The 23,922-nt window shown below is 39.6% G+C and overlaps 3 protein-coding genes across 4 annotated transcripts; 2 read left to right on the top strand and 1 right to left on the bottom strand.

The window, feature by feature from the left end:
• The first annotated feature begins 1,058 nt into the window (after window positions 1–1,058).
• On the top strand, window positions 1,059–4,091 carry apof (apolipoprotein F). The gene is made up of 2 exons (XM_022745285.1): window positions 1,059–1,122; window positions 1,826–4,091. The coding sequence occupies exon 2, from the start codon at window positions 1,862–1,864 to the stop codon at window positions 3,191–3,193; it is 1,332 nt and encodes a 443-aa protein (XP_022601006.1). The 5' UTR covers window positions 1,059–1,122; window positions 1,826–1,861; the 3' UTR covers window positions 3,194–4,091.
• A 3,570-nt stretch (window positions 4,092–7,661) lies between these two features.
• LOC111221460 (signal transducer and activator of transcription 1-alpha/beta-like) lies at window positions 7,662–18,016 on the top strand. 2 transcript variants are annotated; one of them, XM_022744815.1, is made up of 24 exons: window positions 7,665–7,869; window positions 8,227–8,358; window positions 8,495–8,639; window positions 8,795–8,890; window positions 9,829–9,921; window positions 10,020–10,098; window positions 10,256–10,335; window positions 10,442–10,593; window positions 10,858–11,016; window positions 11,111–11,200; window positions 11,623–11,682; window positions 11,792–11,812; window positions 11,927–12,020; window positions 12,148–12,195; window positions 12,334–12,417; window positions 12,549–12,647; window positions 12,791–12,926; window positions 13,656–13,708; window positions 14,698–14,783; window positions 14,896–15,032; window positions 15,150–15,338; window positions 15,564–15,618; window positions 15,805–15,896; window positions 17,210–18,016. In XM_022744815.1, exons 2-24 carry the CDS (start codon window positions 8,228–8,230, stop codon window positions 17,416–17,418), a joined length of 2,388 nt encoding a protein of 795 aa, XP_022600536.1. In that variant the 5' UTR covers window positions 7,665–7,869; window position 8,227; the 3' UTR covers window positions 17,419–18,016. The 2 variants fall into 2 exon arrangements, with proteins under 2 accessions (XP_022600537.1, XP_022600536.1); XM_022744816.1 differs by lacking the exon at window positions 15,805–15,896 and having other exon boundaries at window positions 7,662–7,869; window positions 17,210–17,303.
• A 2,374-nt stretch (window positions 18,017–20,390) lies between these two features.
• Window positions 20,391–22,626, bottom strand: gpr84 (G protein-coupled receptor 84). The gene is made up of 2 exons (XM_022744794.1): window positions 22,508–22,626; window positions 20,391–21,983 (listed from the first exon to the last, which is right to left on the bottom strand). Exon 2 carries the CDS (start codon window positions 21,973–21,975, stop codon window positions 20,773–20,775), a length of 1,203 nt encoding a protein of 400 aa, XP_022600515.1. The 5' UTR covers window positions 21,976–21,983; window positions 22,508–22,626; the 3' UTR covers window positions 20,391–20,772.
• Between the last annotated feature and the right edge of the window lie 1,296 nt (window positions 22,627–23,922).

The following is a 23,922-nucleotide window of genomic DNA, read 5'->3' as shown; positions in this document are numbered from 1 at the left end:
AAAAGGGAAAAAGAAAGCAAGCAAGTGTAAGGAAAGGAGAGTGAGAGAGGTAGAGTAGAAGTGGGAGGAGGCTAAAGAGGCTTTGAATCTGAATAAAATAAGATTGGTCTTTTGTACTTAATGTTGCTCACAGTGCAAATACAACAAGAAATAGAAAGAAGCATGCATACTGCTGGAGATGACATTGGTTGTTTCCGCTTCAAATTAAGGCCGTAGTAAGTAAAGCACAATATGCGTTCCAGTTAAGTGGGTCTAGCTCTAAAATGTAATAAGTGTTAAATAAAGAGTTAAATTCATCACCTCAGGGAGTCTGATAAAGCCACATTTTTAAGTGACACTGATGTATGCTCCAAGGCAAAGTCAGGTTGTTATTGTCTGATTGCCTCAGACATGGACTTTCACTGACATTTCTTTAGCGTGAATAAATGGGGCCTCATGGGTAAAGGAAGTCCTTTCTTATATGCATTTTAAGGGCACAGCTATGCTATGTTAAATTCTATGTTAAAAGCTATATTAAGATGTAATAGTGAGGGGAGAGAGAGTGTGAACAGGTCTGCAATAACAAAAATACACCAATAACAATATGGAGTTTTGTGTGAATTTTATGTCATTTTGTGAATGACTGAAGTCTTTACCTCAGAGAGAACCCTGTTTTCCTTCACTTCACTTCTTAGCTGTATAAAAGAAAAAATTGCTCACGGCATGAGGGGAGACTTCTTTCAAGTATTTGGGTCAAAAACAAAACCTACTGCCTGTGAGAGAGCGACCACGGGGGAGAGGGACAGGGGGGGACGAGAGGATAGCAGGGCAGACAAACAAAACTTCTTTAGAACACATGGACTTTCCCCACGTGAATCAATATTCAAGCCTTGATCCCCCCGTTGAGCAATGAGGACAAAGAGAAGAGCGAGCTGAAAGACAGATGAGACAGAGGGAGGGCTGTGGGATGTCATGTGTAAAGAAGGAGATTCTCATTGGAGGCAAAGAGAAAGAAGATTGCCATGCATGTTTTGAGGAAAAGGGGGAAAAAAGGAAAAGCAAAGCGCATCCTACATATTGAAGCCATCTTGGTAGCACTGCTACACTCTGGACTCCAGGACTCCAGATCTGATTATTAGTAAGGTAAGTTCAGGACAAATAGCTGTCACAAGATCAAAAGATGCAATTAAATTATGAAGTTGAGGGTGGAAGAACATTTCTGTTTCTAATTGTCGTTGGTGCAGGAAAAAGAGGACATGCACAAATATTTCAGCTCACTGACAAGGCTCTGTATTGGGATGCATTTGCTCTTTCCTGCATGGCAAAAAAAAGTTGTTTCTTTAAAAAAAATATTTTGAAATATAGATTTTTATTTTGTCTGTTTGTTTGCGGTGTGGAGCTGTGTTTTTTTCAGCAGTTATTCACTCACAAGTCACAGGGGGACAAACGCTTAATTTGTCAATGTTCTTGCTCAAGATATCTACTCATGTACTGAACTAATTTGACTCTACATCTGACTTTTTTAGATTTTCAAGCAGATTGTTTTAAAATTCTTAAATTATACAATATATACAAATAACTAATTGTAATATTAAAACCACTACCAAACAATTAATTGCAACAAGTCATCACCATCTGTCTGCAGAGTGATGAGTGACAGGCTGCACCTGCAAACAGCTGGAAAACAGCCAAATCATTTCTGTATACAAGTTATATAAACAGACTGTAATAACTTTACAATGACAGTACAAATAAAACCTTGTGTATTCAAAGTCACTTTTTGTTCAGTGAATACAATGAGGACTCATTTTGTGATGTTTTGGGCTTGCTTTTCTTTATTCTTTAGTGTAGTGGCTTTGAAAAGAGCCCTAACAAGAGTGGAATGATGTCCTCCAAGTTGAAGTGGCTGATTGTGATCCAGCTCCTGCTGAATGAACAGGCTCTGTGCAGGGCCCCACCTCCTCTGGCTCAGAGGAACACTCTGCCTCTAGGAAGTGACTTCCGTGGAGAGATGGAGGAAATGTCCAAACAGGATCATCACTCTTTCCTGGGATCTCGACTCCAGCTCGGTCTCCCATCCGCTGAAAAGACTGGTCCTGTATCGGTGGCTGTGCAAAAAGAGGAGAGAGTCCAGTCTGCCAAACACATGATATCAGGCCTCAGGGCGAAGTTTCAGGGGCTGATTAAAGATCATCTCCACATTCAAGGGAACGTCAGCTGTGAGGAGCTTCTGTCTGCCAGCACCATCGACGACCCACTGACTTCCATGTTCCCCCAGGAGCTGCTGGGTCTCTCCTTAGTGCCTGTGTTGGTGGTGGCAGGATGCCCGAAGGAGGCACAGACCCTGGTTCTGAAACTGTACGACCTGCTGGGAGTGGTGGACACGGAGGAGCTGCTGATGGAGGTGCAAAGTCTGATAGAGAGGAGGATGAGCAAGTCAGCGTCTACACCAGCACCTGCATCAGCAACAGCATCTTCACAGAGGGATCAAGCAGGGCGCCACATAGAGGCTGTGATGTTTAACATCCAGCAGTTGGTGATGGTGGGAGAAGAAACCTCTGAGCAGGAAGGACATTGTGAGGGTTGGACCAGGGTGAATGGAACCATGCTGGTAGGAACAGCTGTGGAGGGAGCCACAGACAGTCTGGAAGAGGCTGTAAACAGCTGCGAGAGACTGGGAGTCATGTGTGCTGGTGTGACCAACAGTGGACTGCACACACCTGGCATGTACCAGGCCGTATTGAAGAAAGGCAGCCGGATCCTGCCATCTGACTCCTCAGGGTCTGAATGCTGGATCCGTCGGTGCAGTGCAGAGGAGGATGTTTCGGTCCCCGCTGCTTCAGGCCGACCGCGGATGAAGCGCAGCCCCCAGAGGAGCTGTATCAACAAAAACGAGGAGCGTGTGTACAACGTAGTGGAGTGGATCCCTGCAGTCAGCACCCTGTACAACCTCGGCACAGCAGTGTATTACGCCTCAGTCAACTGCTCCGAAACAGCCAAGGAGAGGGCCATCCTCAGTGCTGTTGACCTGGGCACTGATGCTCTCATGGTTGCCACGGGGGGAACTGCCGGGGTGGCAGGTTACGCTCTGGGTGCAGGGGTGAAGACAGGTGTGAAAGCTGGAGTCAGGTATCTGCTCAACTCCATGAAGCAGGAAGACGACGTGCTGGTGAACCAGTTCAGCTGGGAGGAGGGCGTCCTCACCATTCAGTAGACTGAAGGATCAATGAATCAGCCTATGAAGTTTTAATTAGTTTATATGTTTGTTTTTTTAAGCAAAGACACAGGATCAGAGTTTGTTAACTGACATGGTTGAAGAGTAAAAAATTGGTTTACCAGACTCAATATAATGTAGATTATATGGAAAACAGTATTGTTTTACACAGTGGATTATCAAAATCACATCTTGAAAGGGGAAAAAAGCTTTTTCTGTTTGTGTGACGGTGCACACAAACCTCATTTTACACAAGTTAACTCAATGATTATTCTTGAAGATGATTTCAGTGTTTTTCATTTAGTCTGTAAATTTCAGTAAATTACTTGTTTTTCTAGAAGGTGACAATCGAACCTACAAAAAAAATGAAAGTACAGTTAGCTTAGGTGTAAAGTAGATAAAATTACACATTACAGGAATTGCAAACAATCTCGGTAATCTATAACAAATTAGATAAAATAGTTGAACAATTTATCATAGCAGCAACATTTAAGAAAAACTGGTCTCAGGAACTACGCCCTTAAACCCTCAAGAACCTTGATTTTGCCCTCCGTCCACTGTCTTTTCCTCTGGTTTCTGTCCTTCCTCACTCTTGTTGTTTTCTTCCTCCCATCAAAACCTTTTGTCAGGTCAGAGTCACACTCTCACCTCTGGTGTAATTGCAGGGACAGTAGACTGGTAACTAAATTTTATTGTTTTATATGTTTTTCTTTAAGTGTTAATAAATTGTGTGTGTAAATGTGTGTGCATACAGTTTGCTGTCAGTGTGGTAGTTTAGTATATAATCAGACTGCTCGTTCAAAAGTAAGCCTGGTTTTGTGGCGAGAAATAATGTTAAACGCGCATGAGGCGTGACAAAGGAGATTAAAGAGAACAGAGTGACTGACCTTCACAATCATATTGATAGTTCTGTGTTTCTTTTGATAGCATCAACCTCCTTTCCAAACGGTGCTGCACCCTCTTCTCTATGCGCACAACAGTTCACCACTTGTGTTTTGACAAATATTTGATGTACTGTCACAGTCTTTTTTCCCACATGGAATAGCATGGTGGTTCAGAGAAAGAAAATCCTGAGGAGACCTTTGTCACAGAAAACATTGACATGTCACAGTAGGAAAGTGCAGGTGTAAATAATAAAATCAGTGAGTTTGAAATTTAATTTGAATAGAACAGAGTCATTGTGTCTCTGTGCCGGCAACAGCCAGGGCCGGAGACATTATATTTTCAGATTATCCGTCCCATCCTGTTGAACGCGATATCTAAGTAAGCCCTTGAGGGAATTTCTTCAAACATTCTTGGCACAAACATTCATCTAGACTCAATAATGAACTGTTTAGATTTTGGTGATCGAGTTCAGAAGTTCTGAAGTGGCAGAGGCATACAACTGCAAGGTGAGAGTTAATGTTTGTCTACTGTTGCAAAAAGAATTTGGATACATAGTCGAGTTGGCTGACACCTCTCAGTGTGTTTAACTCTCTGCCTGTGTTTGTTCCATCACAGACTAGTGAAGTGTTGCCTGCTTCTGGGCAAGTTCATACTGGCACAGGTTACTGCACCCTGAAAAAGATAGTCACAGGGAAGAACACACAGCCTGCTTCCTTGTAATGAGAAAAAAGATTGGATTTTTTTCTAAAGCTACGCTAGTTTAAGACCTATCTCTTGTCTATGATGAAAATAACCTTAGTTTGAAACCTCTTTCTCAGGTTTTCACATCTAGTATAGTAAGGTTATATCTAAGGACAGATATAACAATGTTTATTTTTGACATTATCAAAGGCAGGAACTGTTTATCTATCCTGATTAAGCAGGTGTGGTGAGCTGAAGGCAAGAAACACTAAAACGTCTTGGTGATTTAATAAATACAGTTGAACCCAGATAATTGCAAGATGGCCAGTTGAAGTAAAAAAATCCTCCAGTGACACCTTGTTAAAGCAGTAACTCTATAGTCTGTAATCTGTAGCTGACAATGTGCTTTGACTCTGTCTGCAATATTTTTGAGAATGTGGTGATTTCGACACCCTGAGAAGGAGTTTACCTTGAATCACAGACAAATTACATGTGTTTGTATTTTGTTATTTTGTAGATTCCGTATTCTTACAGAGAACATTTTTGCACAGTTAAATAAATGTAGGGAATGTGAATTAACATGATTCGAAAAGACAATTCACAACTCATACCGAGTACAAATATAAAGTTGATCTTTATAATGCTTTAAATTTGTCTGTACAGCAGCTAATCAAGTGCTGTACATTAATAAACACACTTACTTTACTGAAGCAACTTTTTTGGAACAATTTTTCAGCCAATCTTTTATTAAAAAAAAACAAAGCAAACAACTGTATGTTAATGTGCTGTCCAGGTCTGCTGAGTTAGCATGTAGCAATAAAGGCTACTCTCTCCCCTGTTTTTCAGTGTAAAAGATGCTTAGTTATTCCTAGTGAGGTTGAGATGAAGCTTCATGAAGCATTGAACCATTGCAGCAAAGCCGTTTGAGAAAGGATTCATTTCTTGATGCTTGCTATGAACAGTGTGACACCTACTGGCCAAAATGTAAAATAGGCAAATACAAATGTTTGTATATTACAAGTTAAATATACCTTCACAGTAATTAGTGTAAAGGGAATCAACATATTTTCTATGCTTTCCATGTATTAATATGAGTCAAGTTTGGGTCAATATCTATGTTTTAGAAGTCCCTGGTGGATCCATCGCAAATACAACCAAGCCACTTACACGCAAAATGTCATTCAGTGTAATGAACCAAGAACTATGACAATGCACCATTTCTCTAAATAGTCTTACACTCACTGATCACTTTATTAGGAACATCATTCTCATACTTTTTTACTACCGCTGCTGAAGTCATAAAACCAGGAAAATATTAACTAACTCCAAGATCATTTATTGTGCCTTCAATAGAGATGCAATAGGGGGTCTCTGTGTAGAGAAGGTCAAAAAGCATTTCAAAGAGGATAACATCATACAAACTACTTGTTTGCCAAACTTTTTAAAACAGGAAGACTTTTTCACAATGGTCAGAGACAAGGGGAGGGAGTGTGAGGAGTATCCCTTACACAAGATACAGTGAAGGTCAGGTGAGGACTCACACATGTACCAAGATAGGCAATATCATTTCAGCTTTGCTGTCACATGCACACTGACTGCACCTGATTTTTGATCATACAAATTGGATTCTTCTTCTTCAAGAAAGAAAAGATGGATTGTGAGATGTTTATCATTCTGTGTGTTTGATCTTTCCACTATCAAATTACCAAGTGTAACATTCATTTCTTTAAACCATTTTTTCACAGGGTCTTTACTCAAAACATTCAATCACTTCCACTAATAATTCACAGGTTTGTTTCACCAAGACAGTATCCATTTTTAACTCTTAGGTTTTAGCTCTAAATGTATAATTAGGCTTGTTGCAGTTACATTTCAAGATTCTGATTTAGTTGTCATATTTTATCTATACAAAGTAGGTAAAAAGTTGGCAGAAATCATTCGACAGAGATTAAAATAAAAATACAATACTTCAGTTTAAGATTGACTGTGACTAATTTCTGAACATAAACTCACCTCTGCTACAATTCTTTCATGGTTGCCCATGGCCGCTTTGTTGGCTTACAGCCACTACTTTGCTCAACCATGGAACATGGAGAATTGACAGATAGAATTTATAACAATAATAAAAGAGAAATAGATATAATGATGACAGAGAAAAAGTGAATAATAACAATGATATCAATAACAGGAGTATAGATGATGCTGGCAATAATTGTTAATTACAGCACTCCTGTGATGTAATAATACTGCCTTTCCTCATTCCTGTAGCCTATGTTAATAATTTAACAGAGAAAAGTATTAGCTATTGAATTTCAGTGGAGAACATTTCTGACAGATTTGCAATTAGTCAAATTATGTAGACCCAAATATCATAATCATAATACATAAATTATTTGCTGAGTATATTTTGTATTAATCTGAATAGGAAAGGTAATGATTAAGAAAAGTTATTAACTGAATGTAGAGAAGCGGCAGAATGAAAATACTCAAGTAAATTACGCTAATTAAAATTCTACTGAAGCACGGTACATGATAAAATGCACAGACACACGGCCTGTTTTGTGGTTTATTTGGTGTGGAAATATTCAAATCAGTGCGTCACATGCTGGCTTCATGACTTTCACAACGTCATTTCTCGGAAATTTTCAGACAGAGATCTCGGTAAGTTTCTATTCAGTGATCGCCACGCCCCTCCGTTGCAGACTGACGCGTGAATGTACCAACAGCGCGTGCCCTTCTGTGTCCGGGTCGACCAATCAGTTATCAGCTCCGAGTCCACGAGGAAACACTGTAAGGGAACACTGACATTTCGGCTCTTTAACCGCTTTAACGTCAGTGTGTTAGAGCCAAAATGGCGTCCTGTGTGAGCTTGTGAAGAACGATTTGGGGGGGGGGGTAAGAAGATATCCAATGAAACAGAGAACTAAGTAAAAACATAACAGAAGGAAATGACATTTAGCCTGCTCGATGTTCGTTGTTTTGCTTTACTGACATCGACCAGCAGCTACAGCTAGCTAGTAACGCGAGACGCAACAGTTAGCTATGCGTCTGTCTTAGTTAAGTAGTCAGCTATTGAGACATTTCTAAGTGGACTGACAGCATAAAGCGAGGTGAGTAAATTTAATTGTGAATGTGAGTAAGTTTCAGTAAATGACTGACAGCTAGCTAACATACAAATAAAGTAAGCTTGGTCTCAACATTTAGTGCTGTTTGAAAAACAATAGCAGAACTGGCAGCCATTACATATCATACAGTAAGGAATAGTTTGCAGGCACAGATCACTGGTCATTAGCCTTTTTTGTTTGCACTTTTCTTCCTCAACTGCTGATTACGTGTGTGAATCGGTCACATCGACATTTAATTGTAATATCTATTAGTGCAGTAATATTATTGAAGGACACTCTTACTGTATTCACAATGTGGTTCACTGCTTTTGTGCATGTTTGTGTGTCCCTGATCAACTTTAGGATGGCCCAGTGGGACAGACTGAGGCAGCTGCCTGCTGTGTACGGACAGCAGTTACATGAGCTCTATGACAGAGATGCTTTACCTATGGATGTTCGGCATTACCTGTCTGTCTGGATAGAGAAGCAGGAGTGGTAAGGCAGCTCTGTCTCTTGCCCCTTATAGCATTCAACCCACATCTTTTGTTACTAGTCAAGAGTCATTCAAGGATTAAAGTAAATGACCCTGTGTGTAAAATATTTTGCTTGTATCAAATTTTTTATGCTTTAGGCGGCGAGCAGCAAGGGACCATGACTTGGCTGTAGTGCTGTTACAGGTCCTGCTGGAGAATCTGGATATCCAACACAGCCGCTTTGTCCAGGAAGAGTCATTCTTACTGCAGCATAACATTAGACGTTATAAGCAGAACTTTCAGGTTCGTCTGAGTTAGATTTATGATCTGGGTCTGGTTATCCTCTATATTGGTTCAATAACTATTTGAATGTCGATGAGCCAAGGAAAAGATTTTGAGATTCCTGTACCTCCCTGCGAGAATGGTCATGATATCCATGTGTTTCCATTTCCTGACAGAGGTACCTGGAAGAGCCGTGTGCTTTGGCAAGTACAATCCTCTGGTTTTTGGAAAAAGAGAAGGAAATCCTGCAGAGCGCTGATCTGGCAGAACAGGTTGGGGTTTTATTATTGTCATATATAACACTTGGGACACACCTTGCTACTCATAACACAATTATTGCTATAGCAAATAGCACAACACTTGGTACACCTGGGAACACCTTGACATGTGGTTGTTTTACATGCAAATATTTGATCAATTAATAATCACATAACACACGGAAGGTTGTTTTTGGCTATATGACTCAGTGGTCAGCCACCAATAGTGGATGTGCTGTGTGTCTGTAGTACTGTTATTTACTTTGACTCATAAGTTATAATATAGTAACAAACATATATATATACACATACATTGTGTGTGTGTGTGTGTGTGTGTATGTACATGTAGTACAAGGTAAAGGAAATGCTGGCACTCACACTGGAATAGGCAAAAAACAAATGTGTTGCAGCATGAAGCCGTCACCAGCAACTTCAAAAGTATTAAGAAAGTAAAAGTATTAAACCCCTTCACCTTTTTCACATTTTGTTATGTTGCAGCTTTATTCTAAAAAACTAAATTCATATGACATTTAAAATTTAGCTCAGGTGCCCACTTCTGTGTGGTAAACTCAATTGATTGGACATAATTTGGAAAGGCACATACCTGCAGAGCTCAGAGACAGGATTGTGTCAAGGCACAGATCTGAAGAGGGCTACAAAAAAACTTCTGCTGCATCGAAGCTTCTCAAGAGCACAATGACCTCCTTAATTCTGAAATGAAATAAGTGTGGAACAACCAACTTCCTAGAGCTGGTTGCTCAGCCAGACTGAGCAACTGGGGGAGAAGGGCCTTGGTAAGAGTGGTGACCAAGAGGGCTAAAAAGCGAAGATTTTCCGCCAGGCAGTGATATACTCAAACTCATTCTTTGTTCTACAGCAATATTGCTTAGTATCATGTCTGAAACACACTTAATGTCTTTACCTGCTCCTCCTACTCTTTTGCATTGACTCAGGTCCAGTTTTTGCAAGTAGAGCAGGAAGCCATGGAGACAAGCAGCCAGCAGGACCTGGAACGTAAAATGGCGGGCCTCAGGAATGAAGTGCAGGTGAAGATTAGGTTGTTTTATGTTATTATGTTGGGCTTTGATGGAACAACATAATAGTTAACCCATTATGTTTTTTTCTCTGTTCTTTTGTGATATAGTGCATGGAACATACAATGATATGTCTGGAGGAGCAGCAAGATGAGTTTGATTTTAAATACCAAACCCACAAGATGGAAGGTAAGCAGATTAAAAAGTTGTGGTTAAATTTGCATCCTCTGATAATGTTCTCTGAGGATTAGTAATAACGTGGCCTGAATCACAGCTTCAAGATCTCTTTTGTTTTGATCTGTCTTATATGGAAACTGTGATCCTGCTTGTGGAAACTGTTATACAGCTGTGGTAGATGAGGCCCTGAAGAAGAATCAAATCAAAAATCTTCAGTTACTTGTCAACAGACTGAATGATTGTAGAAAGGTATGGATTTGTTATTATTCTTAAATAACATCTCAAATAACAATTCATCTCTTCAGTCCATTTCATTTCCTAAATTGCTTTTTCTCTCATATAATTGCCGTGTTAGAGCACACTGTTGGACCTAAATAAGCTCCTGGACAGGACTGAAGACCTGATTGACATATTGGTGAAGAAAGAGCTTGTGGAGTGGCAGAGGAGGCAGCAGAAAGCCTGCATAGGTGCTCCAGATGATGTTTGCCTGGATCAGTTGGAGAAGTGGTGTGTTCATCCCTGCCTGCCTCACATTAGTTTTAATCTTTGGCATTTACTGCAATAGTTACATTAATAAATCGGAAAAAAACTGCATTCATTGTTTCAATTTGGCAAAAAATGTGAAAGTGACTTATAGCCAATATGCATTGTAAGACTTCCAGTTCCTACAGCACTATAGTCACCATCATGATCCTCGTTTGTTTTAACAATAATTTTTTCTGTGACCCGTGTTAACATCATCCTTTTTGCTCTTTTACTCTTGTTTTGCAGGTTCACCTGTGTGGCAGTGTGTCTGTTCCAGGTGCGGGAATTTCTTAGTAAGCTGGAGGAGCTTATAGGAAAAGTCTCCTACGACAATGACCCTGTGAAGTCCCAGAAACCTGCACTGCAGAAGAGAGCAGATAATCTTCTGAAAGACTTACTCAAGAGGTCGGCCTTTAAAGGCAGAGTTTGTGATGTTCTCATGCTCTTTTATGATATCCTTATGAATGTTACTGATGTTGTTTTTTTTATTTTTTTGTAGTTCCTTTGTGGTTGAGACTCAGCCATCTATGCCTCAGGGGAAAGGACCTTTGGTTCTCCGCACAAATGTCCAGTTCTCTGTCAAGACCCGGTCAGTGTGACACTCCAGGCAATCTTAATGTTTATCATGAGCATATGTTTGTAACATAATCTATGTACTGTATAGACTTTTGGGAAGGATTTTACCAGTGCATTACTTGTGATGTAGTAATCTGTATCAGTTTTCATAATTAAATACACACATTAAATTGCATGGTAGTTGTGCGTGCAGTGTTGTAGTGGAGTTAAACCCACCTAAACTCTATTTACTTGGGATGTAGTGTATTGTAGTTCACTACATAAACATTACAGCAGTTCTTAACTAATATTTATTATTATGCTGAATAAGGAAAAAAATATTAATTTAATGCTTTCTTGCAAAAGCCTTCTGTTATCCTCTGTAAGGGTGTCCCTGTTGCCATCTGCATTTTACAGGTTATTACCTCAATAAATTTAATATTAATATATTTACAGACTCCTTGTTAAGTTTCCTGAGCTGAACCACTCCATGAAAGTGAGTGTATCTATGGAGAGGTGAGATTCCTCCTTTAGTTTTACTTACTTTGACCACACACAAACAATACTGTGTTGTTTTATTGCCACCCTGTGGTCACTGCTTTGCTTTTCTCCTACTTGAATTTAGGGAGGCTCCTCAGATCAAAGGGTGAGTTTTTTTTTCCATCTTCAGCTTTCATGTCAAGCGGTATTTCCAGAAGACTTGCACTGAACTTTCATATTTCATGTGAATTTCTTCTTACTAAACCTGGTAATGGCGCAGATATCGGCGTTTTAATGTACTGGGGACCAAAACTAAGGCATTGAACATGGCAGAGAGCCAAAGCGGAGGCATGGTGGCTGACTTCAGACATCTGGTGAGTGAACAAAAAAACATTATAATAACAATTACTGTATATATGAATTGATTAAAAGACCTTCATATAACAATAGTCATCCTTTAATCTCAGGTTATGTTTGACAAATCCTGTATTTTTTCTGTAGACTCTGAAAGAGCAGAAGTCTGGAGGTAGCAGCAAAGGAGCCAGTGATGTGAGTTGTCTTTAGCAACCCTGAAGACACCATCTTTGCTTACAGTTTTAAGTTGCAAACAACCGAATAATGAGCTGTGTGTGTGTGTGTGTGTGTGTGTGTGTGTGTGTGTGTGTGTGTGTGTGTGTGTGTGTGTAGATTCCTCTCAGTGTTACAGAGGAGCTACATGTCATCTTCTTCGACACTTTATTTGAGCTGAAAGGCTTGTCAGTTGAGTTGCAGGTAGAGTTTCTTCTTCTTCTTATTATTATTATGTGGCTTGTTTTATAAAAAATCATTAACCTACATAAGTAGAAGTAGAAACATCATATCCCTGTGTTGTATTTACTGTTTTTCCCTGGCACCCAACCTAGGCCTCTTCCCTCCCAGTTGTCATCATCTCCAACTCCAGCCAGCAGCAGAGTGCCTGGGCGTCTGTCCTCTGGTTCAACATGCTCAGTCAGGACACCAAGGTGAGAAATCATCTTCACTAACACACACACACACACACACTGAGCAGTATTTTAAATTTTACATTCAAATTTACTTTAATACTGTGAGAAGGCATCAAAAATGAATTTTCTATATATTTCTGAATGTGCATCTGCTTCTCCAGGACGTCATGTTCTTTGCCAACTCTCCTGCAGCCACTTGGCCTCAGTTTGGAGAGATGTTGAGCTGGCAGTTTCTCTCTGCCACTAAACGTGGTCTGAATGATGATCAGCTTGAAATGATTGCACACAGACTCTTTGGTAAGTCCTGCTTTATTTGCTTGTCTTGCTTATTTTTCTGGTTGTTTTGTCTATAAATTGGATTGGAGTCATTCTGTGAGTCAAACATGATATCAGGAAACACCATGGTCTGGATTTGACACAAGTTGCTAAACTTAATCTTGCATTTTAAGACTTATTGACTTTACATTTAAAGAAAAAATTATATCTCAAGCCTCAGTAGCACTTCTAATATCTAGAAATTAGAACCGTCACCGACAAGATAAATTTTTTGGTTACCGACATGTAACAAAAAAGTTCCTGCATCACTTGATTAGTGGTTACTGTCTTACTTATCCAGTTTCTCATATGAATAGAGCTGATCAAAAATATCTTGCCCTAACCATTGGGACAAGTGGTAAATTTGTTCTGTCTTACAATCAAACAAAGGATGCCCAAAAATGTTCCATTTCTGTATTCAGTTTATCTTGTATCATTCAGAGTCAACTTTTGATGTGAGGGAAGACACATTAGTGTCAAGCCAACACCTTAAAAGTGTGTGTGTGTATATGTGTATGTGTGTGTGTGTGTGTGTGCGTGTGCATGCCCACAGACCTGTGCACAATTCACGATGATTTGTCAAATTATGCTACGGATTGCAGAACATAAGTCAGCATCCTTCATGGGTTGTAAGCATGTTTTATTGTAGATTTTCTCTGAGTGAAGTTTATTATTATTATTTTATTTATTTATTTATTTTTATCCCACCAGGAAAGCACCTGAACTATGACACCTGCAAAGTGGCTTGGTCAAAATTTTGCAAGGTAAGAATACTGAATCCTATTATTCAGCATGGCTCGAGAGATTAACGTTAACCCTTATCGCTTGACTCAAAAAGTCCCCAGACTTTTCACGCTAACTTCACCTTAGGGTTGATGTTAGTCTCTCTGGAAATCTTCAAAAACATAAAGATTCAGGCGTGGCTCTGTGGTTTTTATACTATATATTACTTGCAAATGGGCTCAGCACTTGCAGAGATCAAAACTCCCCACAAAGTGAGAGCCTCAAAATGAGAATAATTCAGTTAGGCAGGAAGTTGTAAATTCTCAGGATTGAAAACAAGATATGTGGGGCAAGAATGTAGATAAAGAACTACTCCTTTACTACAGTCAAGGGCAGTTCAGCTCTAACTGGAACAGTTAATCAACTATAAAGAGGTTAAAATGAGGTTACATGAGAGGACACTTATGATGGATTAAATTTTCCCATTACAATAAGAAGACAAGTTACAAATACAATCACAATAAAAAAATTTCACTGCAGTTGACAGGCTCATTTTGGATGGATTGCCATTATGTTTACATTCCTGCGACCTCTCAAAATGAATTGCTGTTTGGTAATTTGGTTAATATTTTCCTCTACTGGGAAGATCAAGTCAAATCCATTCGTTGAAAATCTTGGTTTATGATGAGAATCTGCAGTTTTAGTGATATTCCCATCATGCACTTTGTGTTGGCACGAATATTCAACTACTCAATTTGGCAGTTACCTACCAAACATCAGTATGTTAACATAGTCATTGTGACCATGTTAGCTGACAGACACTTCCACATTAACCATGACATGAAAAAAACAAACTGTGTACCTCAGCTTTTATCCATTATCCAATTTGGTTTTCTGTGCAATGAGCATTAGACACAGAGCTTCACAGAACTACTAGCATGGCTGTAGATTATTAGTCTTGTTTGTGTATTGTTTATGAACACACTCTGTAGGTGTGTATTGATTACCTTCTCTACCTCTTTGGAAACAGGAGAATACTCCTGACACCTTCTGGGTGTGGTTTGATGGCATCTTGGTGATGGTGAAAACATACCTTGAGGACCTGTGGAGGGATGGGTATGTTTGCTGAAAACTGTTAACTCTGGATTTAATATATAATGCATGCATTTAATTCCAGGGACATGGAAGAAGCTTTTTGTTTGAATAAGATAATTTTTCTGTACTTTAGCCTCATCATGGGTTTCGTGAGCAAAGGCAAAGAGAAGTCTCTCTTGAAGAAAAAGCAGAGAGGCACGTTCTTGTTGCGCTTCAGTGAAAGTGTCATCGGAGGAATCACTTTCTCCTGGGTGGACACCACTGCAACTGGTGAGATGTTTTCAATTCATAATTATTATAAGTAGTCAGAAATACAAAGAAGCCTCCTTTGAAGATTAGTCAAACTCATATTTCTTTCTGTACACGATCATCTTCTGCCTCTTTTAGGTGAGCCTGACGTAAAGACAGTCCAGCCCTTCACCAAAGTTGACCTTACCCAGATCCCCTTCCATGAAATCATCAGGAATTTTCAGATCTTAGAAGCTGAAAACATCCCAGAAAATCCTCTACTCTATCTATATCCCAACACCCCTAAAGACGAGGCTTTTGGAAAATACTACTCTGACAAGAGTGGAGGTAAGGGCACCAAATGTTTTTGTAGATACTTTTTGCTTGTCACTTATGTAGTTTTGTAAAAATGAATCTGTCAAAAAGCACAATTTACATATCATTTGTTGTGTTGGTTAATCTAAATTGAATGGTGTTTTGCCTTGCAGTAGTCATGGATAAAAATGCTCTACATTCATAGTGCTGGGGATGAATATTACAGATTAAATCACATCTAAACTCATTCTCTTTCAGTTGACAGTCCGTACATCAAGTACATCAAAACCAAGCTGGTGTTTGTCTCAAAAGAGTAAGTATATTATTCAGTTTCTCCAGGCTGATTTACAGCATTATGTTTGAATCAAAACAAAATGTGGTATTTACACAGAAACAACAAACTGAAAATGCACTCACTTCATCTAAGACGTCGTGTACCCATGGCTTTATTATGTCATGAGCAACTGGTTGTAATGACTGTTTGTGATTGGTCATGTAGGAACACACTGGAGGCTAAGTCACCCATGTCCTCAGACATGGTACAGGGTGAAGGCCTGGAGTCATTGAATGACCTGTGTGGAGAGGCAGCTGGTGAGTCATGGCTCTCCTTGCTGTCCCATCCAGCTAAAAACCCCTTTCAAACAAATCGCTCTCCCTTCATCTCAGAGCTCTGTGGGGAACATGCTGTCTGGATAGTGAAAGTCATGCGACAGCTACCAAATTGTTGAACTTCTACCTTATATCTCATGGGGCTGTTGGTTGCTTCTGCTGCATGCACATGTACTGTTGTCTGCTCTACTGAACAAATCTAACAAGTGTAGAGGTGAATGGGTTGAGCAAAACTCTTCTAACGCCTTTGATTATTTTTATAGCTTTGTGATTTAACCTTCTGATGCTTAAAATATTTGACTTTAATTACAAGACAGTGTAAAATGAAAAACAGATTTTGGCCATAAGTAAAGCAAAACCACTAGTAATGATCAATCATAGAAATCAAAGACAATTTATTATTATTATTAATATTATTATTATTATTATTATTATTGTTCATATTATTAAGGTGGTAATAATAGCATTTCATGTTATAGTAATTACACTTCAATCCACTGGAAATATATTTTTCATGGCTTGGAAGGACACAGAGGAAACATTTTGGGAAATCTTTTTTTTTTTTTAATTCATAGGAAAACTGAAGAATAAAATGACAATTCACTGTTCTACAGGGGATTATGTGCTGAATTATTTCTTGGCCACGACCAGTTATTACCTGAAGTGTTCTGGTCTCCAACTGCATAGAACCAAGAAATTGTCATTAACATGTTAATTAGCGAGCATTAGAGGTACTGGTTGATGGATTTTGTTACAATTTGATGGAGCCAGGCTAATTGTTTCCTTGTTTCTAGTCTTTATGCTAATTCAAGCTAACCAGCCTCTCACTGTAGCCTTACATTTAATGGCCAGATATGAGAGTGTTATTGATCTTATCATTTAATTCTCTGCCAGAAACTGATTGAGTGGATATGTATTTCCCCAAATGTTGAACTGTTCATTTGGAAAAAAAAAAAGGTGTGAACGCTGTGCTTCAGCTTGTATTACAGTAACTACTTTTCAATTAGTTATTATATGAGTTAAACACTGAAAAGAAAATACAAACATTTAACATAAACCACGTGTACTAACACTGCATGCAATTCATGACTTTATTGCATAAGCTCAAATCATACTGCTCTCTACACTCTCACAGAGAGTCTGTACTTTCCTTTTTGTTTGTTTTTTGGCTGCTGAGCCCAAGACTTTTTTGTTTCCCCAGTGGAACCAGTACCAGAGATAAACAACACAGCCATGACAGCAGACTCAGTATTTCTTATTATATATTTATCTCCTGTCCTTTTCTCTGCTCTCAGAACAAGATGAGAATTGTCATTCTCTGGATTCACCTCTGGAAACCTGCCATCCTGATGTCATGCTGTCTGACTTGGCCGAAACACCACAGGATGAGTTACTGATGTATGTCAACAATTTCAACCACTTTGCTGGTACCGGCATCTTTGATGATGATACAGGGCTATTTAACTGCCTGACCTCACAATCCTGTGGAAGCATTTTACAGTAAGCATCTGCAATGTGTATTTAACCAAACCACTATATCACTCATTGTCAGCTTTACTCTCAGCTACTTAAATCAACATCCATGTCAGAAAAACTGAAGTCTACATAGCACCTGCTAACAAAATAATTTGCTTTGAGTACTTTCTTTCATTTGAAATACTTGACAGCCCTTCTGATCCTGATAGTCTGTATTTAGAAATAGCTTTTCAGGCAAAATTCAGTGTTTGTTTGCACCTTTTAAAGCATTAGAATATAACTTTTCTAATTTATTTTTTATCATGTTAATTATTTGTAAATTCTGATTTGATTTTGTGAGACAATTTGAAGACATAAAAGAGAGATAACTGAATGAGCTGCATAGCAACTCCATTAGTGTCCCAGGCTCAAATTTCATGCATCATAAACTGCTGTGTTTGCAGAGGTGTTGTAGAGAACATTGCACAAACTGCACATAATTTATTGTCTTGTTGTTTGAGTCCCTTTTGTCACCCACAGCATGTGATTATAATGTACTAAAACATGCAATTTTGTTCTTTGTAGGTATGTGCTTTTATATCTGTTGACAAATATTATTACCAATAAAAGGGAAATGGCCAACTGCATGTTCTGTTAAAATTAATAACTCAATATTGAACAAATATGGGAAGCTGCTTTCATGAGTCTATGTTAACAGTATTCTGTGGCCTTGTGGAGGTATTAGATTGTCCAATACGTTAGTTTTGACTTTACATACTTACCTTATGGTAAAAAAAAAGTTTTTACTCATCAACCACAACAGGCAATAAACTGTACATTATTGTCCAGCATCCACAAAGGGTGGGGGGAAGAAAGTTTTTTTTCCTCAAGGTCAGTGAATACTTTACTTATTTTCGCCAGGTGACCAAAAACATGACTCCAAATGTTGCTGTGCTCTGAGAGTGGGCTGTGTAAGGTTAAGAAGGCAGTTTTTTTTTGTTGTTGTTTGTTTACCAACGTGTCCACTATATTTTTTGTAAAGATATAATTGAGTAATGGCATCCTGAGCAGAGCATGAAGTCACACACTCTTAAAGTTGTACTCTGAGCTTCTCTGTTCTTTGTTTTGGTAGGCAGTCTGGCAGTGCATGCATGTCAGTGCATGTCAGTGCATGTCAGTGCATGTCAGTACATGTCAGTGCATGTCAGTGCATGTGAATCCCTCCTCTGAAACCATTGGCCCTCCTCACATTTATAAAGATACAGTGACCACCCAGACACAAGATGGCACTGTGCCTGTAGTTAGCAGTGTTCAAGTGAAAGGAGAGGGGGGAAACTAAGTGGACATAAGTTATGTAAGGGGCACAACTTCAAAATAGTCCAAATCCAACAGAACCACACAAGATGTCAAAATGAGATGTCTGCAAGATGGCAGTTCATGTGAAGACAGCTGGACACAAGGACAAAAATTACTGCACATAAAGAGAAAAAACAAGGAGTCTCTCTGCAGACTGCAAGAGAGGAGTGTAACTCCAAGTGGGTGTAACTTTACTTTGACAAAATCACACAGAACCACACAGGAGTAAAGTGGGCGTAACTAAGTATTACAGGCTACAAACATTTTCTTTTGGGTGAAAGACACAGAATTACATCCACTGAAGAAAACAAGTGTTTGTCTAGAAAAGTCTCAGGCAAAGAAAGATGTAAACCAGGGACATTGTGGCTTATATTTGACATCTTAAACCCCCTCAGCTTCCTGGGAACTCTGAGATGTCTTAAACTAGCCATGAAGCAGGGGCTAAACTTTTAAATTCAATAACAACATGGCCTTTCTTCTGTTGCCACCTTCAGGTCAGACATTTTTTGCCGCATTAATGGCAGGGCCTGTAAAGCTTTCTACTCATTCAGAGGTACAGGATGAACTGTGCTCACAGCCTGGCAAGGGACAGAGCACAGTCAAGTGGAATAGGTCTTTGTCAACAACATGTGCCATCTTCCTATTCACAAATCTGGTTGATTTTAAGGTAGTGTTGTGCTGCATTTTGTTTTTTTGTTTTACTTTCAAGTTATTAACAGTTGTCATTGTGTTGGTTGCACATAAAAAGGTCACCAGCAAGGTCAAAAGTTGAAAGTGACTGAGAATTAAGTGCAGAGACTGGGTGGTTTAGCGGCACACACCACCCAAGACAATGCTGCTGTGAAGTTCTGTGTCTATGACAGTGGCTGATGCAGATGGCTTAAGAGTTGTGCTGCTTCCATTTTTCATCCAACAACATCTTTGTTTTCTAAGGTGTAATAAGGGTCATGACCTCAAAGAGCCATGTGTGTGGCACTTGACTTTTAGTCTTGTTGTAAGTTAAACCAAAACCCAACTTGTAGCAGTTAGTATAGTGTGGACATAGGAATACTCTTTGCCTCTGCATCATCAGTAAGGTCAGGTCTGAACAGGGCCTAAATAATATGACACAAGTCAAACAGAATCATGCATGCACACTTCACCCACATGCCAAAATAAAGGCCAACTTTTCTCATTTGTCATGAACTATCACCATATGAGGCAATACAAATTTGAGACAGTGGTAAGGTTCATAAGTTCCTGAGTTGCTGAAATAGCATATTGTGTTAGACAGGACTAAACTGTTCTGATTTTGTAACGCTGGTGGTTTTTCATGTTCGTGACATACACTTAAAATACTAAAAGTGGTTATGACATAAAGGCTAGTTGTTGCTCAAAATTCTGAATGACACTGGAATACGTATTATAAAGTATAATTTATGACATACATAACATAAACATGTAACATAATGTTGAAGATACATAATACTTACTGTAAGAGCAAACAAGGACAGAGTAAAACATGTCTGAAATGTTGGTAATGTAGCTTAAAAAAATGTAACACTATATGAGAGCCCAGACCCCGTTTAACTCCTTTCCTTCTTTCTCTCTTTCTCTCTTTAATGAGCTATTTTATTCATTTTGACATTTGTTGAGTTTATTTTTCTATTATGACAAAGACTCTGGTGTGATTTCAGCTTTATTTACTTGTAAAATGATCACTCAGAGAGAAAGTTGGAAGCAACACTGAATATTTTTCTTAGTTTGTCTCTCACAAAGTGCATAGCCTCCATCTGAAAAACAGGCTCCTGCTCCACCTCTCCGTGCCAATTCATTATTAAAGAGCAACGGCCAATAGAGAAACTCCAACTCAGTTGTGTGGCATTTGGCTGACCAGTGGTGGAACTATGATCATTCGATCAGTCAGTCACAGACATTTGCAATTATGGGCCAATAAATCACACAGAAAAACAACTTAAAAGTTCATAGTGGCTAAATTTAAGTTGTGTTGTATTTCATTAGAATAATATCATACTGGGTATATCCAGACATAGTTTGAAAAAAGAAATCAGGATCTCAGAGCCTGCCAGAGGCAGGTGAAGGGTGCAGCAGCCCTGGTGAGCAGCACATGGTAGGCCTGTCGAAACTGTCGGTTCATGACAGCATACAGCACAGGGTTGATACAGCTGTTGAGCCAGGTGAGGTTGGCACAGAACATGTGCAGTACCTGTGGGGCGCGGTTATGTTTGTCAGCTATGTTGAGCAACAAGAAGGGGACAAAGCAGAACACGAAACACAGAAAAACGGTGAAGCACATGCGAGTCACACGCTTAAATTCACCATCATCTCCTGAAGTTGCCGAGTTGGATGAAGATGCTGCAGTGGTGGTTGCGGGGATGATATCAGGGTGAGGCTTGTTGGCTGCTGATGAATTTAAGGCTTTGGCAGAGCTCTGCTTGAATTGGGAGGACTCCTCCGTATTTTGGGTTAGATCTGCCTGGCTGCTCATCTCACAGCTACATGTGTTGGCCATGCCACTCTCTACACCACTGTCATCTGTCCCTTGTACTGAAGAAGCTGGTTTCTTCCTGGATGACCGGCGACTGAGCCTGTAGCGAAGCAGAGCCTGTGAGGCGATCTGGACTCGTCTGTAAATGAGCATGTAGAATGCGCCAACACAGCCCAGACCAACAAAAAAGTAAAAAAAGAGCAGGATGGTGGTGTAGGGGCGACCTCTGGTACGATGGAAGCTGCATGTGCACACCTGTGGCACAAACACGTAAACAGGCCAGAGTGGGCCAAAGCTGGCCAGGCCTAGCACCCACGCTGAGATCAGGAGTAAAATTAGACCACGGTCAGAGAAGACACGATCAAACACAGCCCGTTTTGCCACCAAGAGATATCTGCTCACTGCCACCAGGCAGAGGGTTATAATGGAGACAGAGTTGGAGAGGAAGAGGAGCAGGCCAAAGATGCTGCACCAGAGCTGACCACTGCGCCATCTGAGGTGTAGATAGGAGTCAACTGAGATGGGCTGCAGTATGGTGCAGTACAGGAGATCAGCCACAGCCAGGTTGATGATTAACACATTGAAGCGAGTCCTCAGACGTGCGTCTAAGGCGAAGGCCAGAATGGTCATCAGGTTCCCCACCGTACCTGTGATGGTCACAGCACATCCCCACAGCACAGCAAAGTACCGGTAACCTACGACAGAAGGACTGTAGCAGGAGAAGAGGTCTTCCTCCGTTTGGTTGGTGTGGTTCATCAGCATTCTGTCAACTGACGGGAATCGGAATTAAAATCAGGTAATGGAAAAACTAAATTAAAACCGAAACCCAATTTACCAAACCCTTCCTTGTGAAGGAGAAGTTATAGATGACCACTTCCTTTTCAACATCCTGCTGACTGAACACTCTCTCTTGCTATTTTAGTACCACGAAACACATTGTCATTAAACATGAATCATTTGAATGAATAAATAAATGAACAAAATGAAAACAAAAAAAAAGTAAAAAATAAAAATTGATTTTGTGTACAGCACAATCTCAAAAGAATTGCTTTGTCTTCAAAAATGTGGTGGGTTCTGTGTTTAGTTTATGACTCAGTTATTGTCTCTTCTTAATTCTAGCTTTACTATATGCAGTGTATAGCTAGAGTTAAGAAGAGATAAACATATGATAAAAAAAAAAACCTCCAAGGAATTTAAGATAATTATATCTTTTTTTTTATTTATCATTTGTTTGTGTTATATAAAGGCAAATAAAAGCCCCTGTTTTAAAACAAATTGCTCATGATTTTCTCACCTTTAAGCTGAAGATTTCTGTCTTTCTAATTGTTGAGGTGTAGCTGTATCGTTCTCGGCAGTGGTCTGAATGTCTATCTTCTTCCTGGTGTTACTTGTTATATACATCCTCTGTGTTGCTTCAGTCCCCTCTACACAATCAGATGCTACAACGCAGGGTTTTTCCAATTTCATGTCAAAACTCAGGAAGAAGGATCTTGCTTATTTCCTGTATTTCCATTTAAGTACAGTAAAAATGTTCATGTAATGCAAATTACCTGTTTCTGTGGTCATACATAAACATTTAAACCACTTCCCCTTTGACAAATCACTATAGTGACAATATGTTCTTTCATAATTTTTTTTACACTTACTAGTCAGTGAGGGTTAACACTTGATAGCTGCATTTTGCTCTAGTGGCAATAACTCCTCAATGCATATGCAATGGCAATATGATGGAAATAATCAGAATAAAAACATTAAAGACACAGTCCAATTTTGACCCCTGCTGCTGCACACAGACTTCCTGTTTCTCTCACACATTGGTAAATTACGTAGATGCCAAGTGCCAAGTGTCAAAATGCAGAACAAGAACTGAAATTGTCAGTGATGTATTCCCTTTAGGCCACAAGGACAGAGCTATAGTGTTGCCGAAATGCACCTACTATAGTTGACATAGAGGACATGTTTGACAACATTGATGCTTTATTGTATATGTGAAGTGAACCACTGGGTAGATGAAGATTTAAATCACAAGAGAAGTAGTGTATTGAGTCAGATACAGCATCATATGTCTTTTTTGTCAGTTGAGAAAATGTTAAACACATGCCTGTCACATGATGTATTTCCTTGGGATGTCCTGAAGTTGCTGAGTGGGATGAAGATGCTGCAAGGGTGGGTGCAGGTGTGGATGAAGGTGGTGCAGGGACGATGTCAGGGGGAGGCTTGTTGGCTGATGATGAATTTAAGGCTGTTGCAGAGCTCTGGGTGGATTGGTAGGGCTTTTTGTGCCTGATCTCATCCTTATTTTGGGCAGCCAGGTTGATAATTAACACATTGAAGCGAGTCCTCAGACGTGCGTCTAAGGCGAAGGCCAGAATGGTCATCAGGTTCCCCACCGTACCCCACAGCACAGCAAACCGCTGGCTTGTCATTGTAATATGACGGCCGCTGTGCTTCTGGTCAGTGCAGAAGAGAGAGCAGCTCTCTTTCTTGTGAACATGCACTGCTATTTGACACTGCTGTCTGAGCTGAAGATAGCTATGTTGAAACTAGACCACACTGAGTTCCACTAATTGTTCGCCTCTTCACCAACAATGAACAAACATAGCAATGAAGAAAAATGGTCTTGGAGCAACATCAGCTTCATCACCATCATCAACTGGTCCAGATTTCCAATAAAGATATCAAATATCTACGGTGAAAGACCACCGCCTG

Source organism: Seriola dumerili, unplaced genomic scaffold, assembly GCF_002260705.1.
Source record: "Seriola dumerili isolate Sdu_G_001 unplaced genomic scaffold, Sdu_1.0 BDQW01000088.1, whole genome shotgun sequence".
In the NCBI taxonomy this organism is placed as follows: Eukaryota; Metazoa; Chordata; class Actinopteri; order Carangiformes; family Carangidae; genus Seriola; species Seriola dumerili.
The sequence above is the reverse complement of the archived record's forward strand: the minus strand, read 5'-3'. Positions and strand labels throughout refer to the sequence as shown.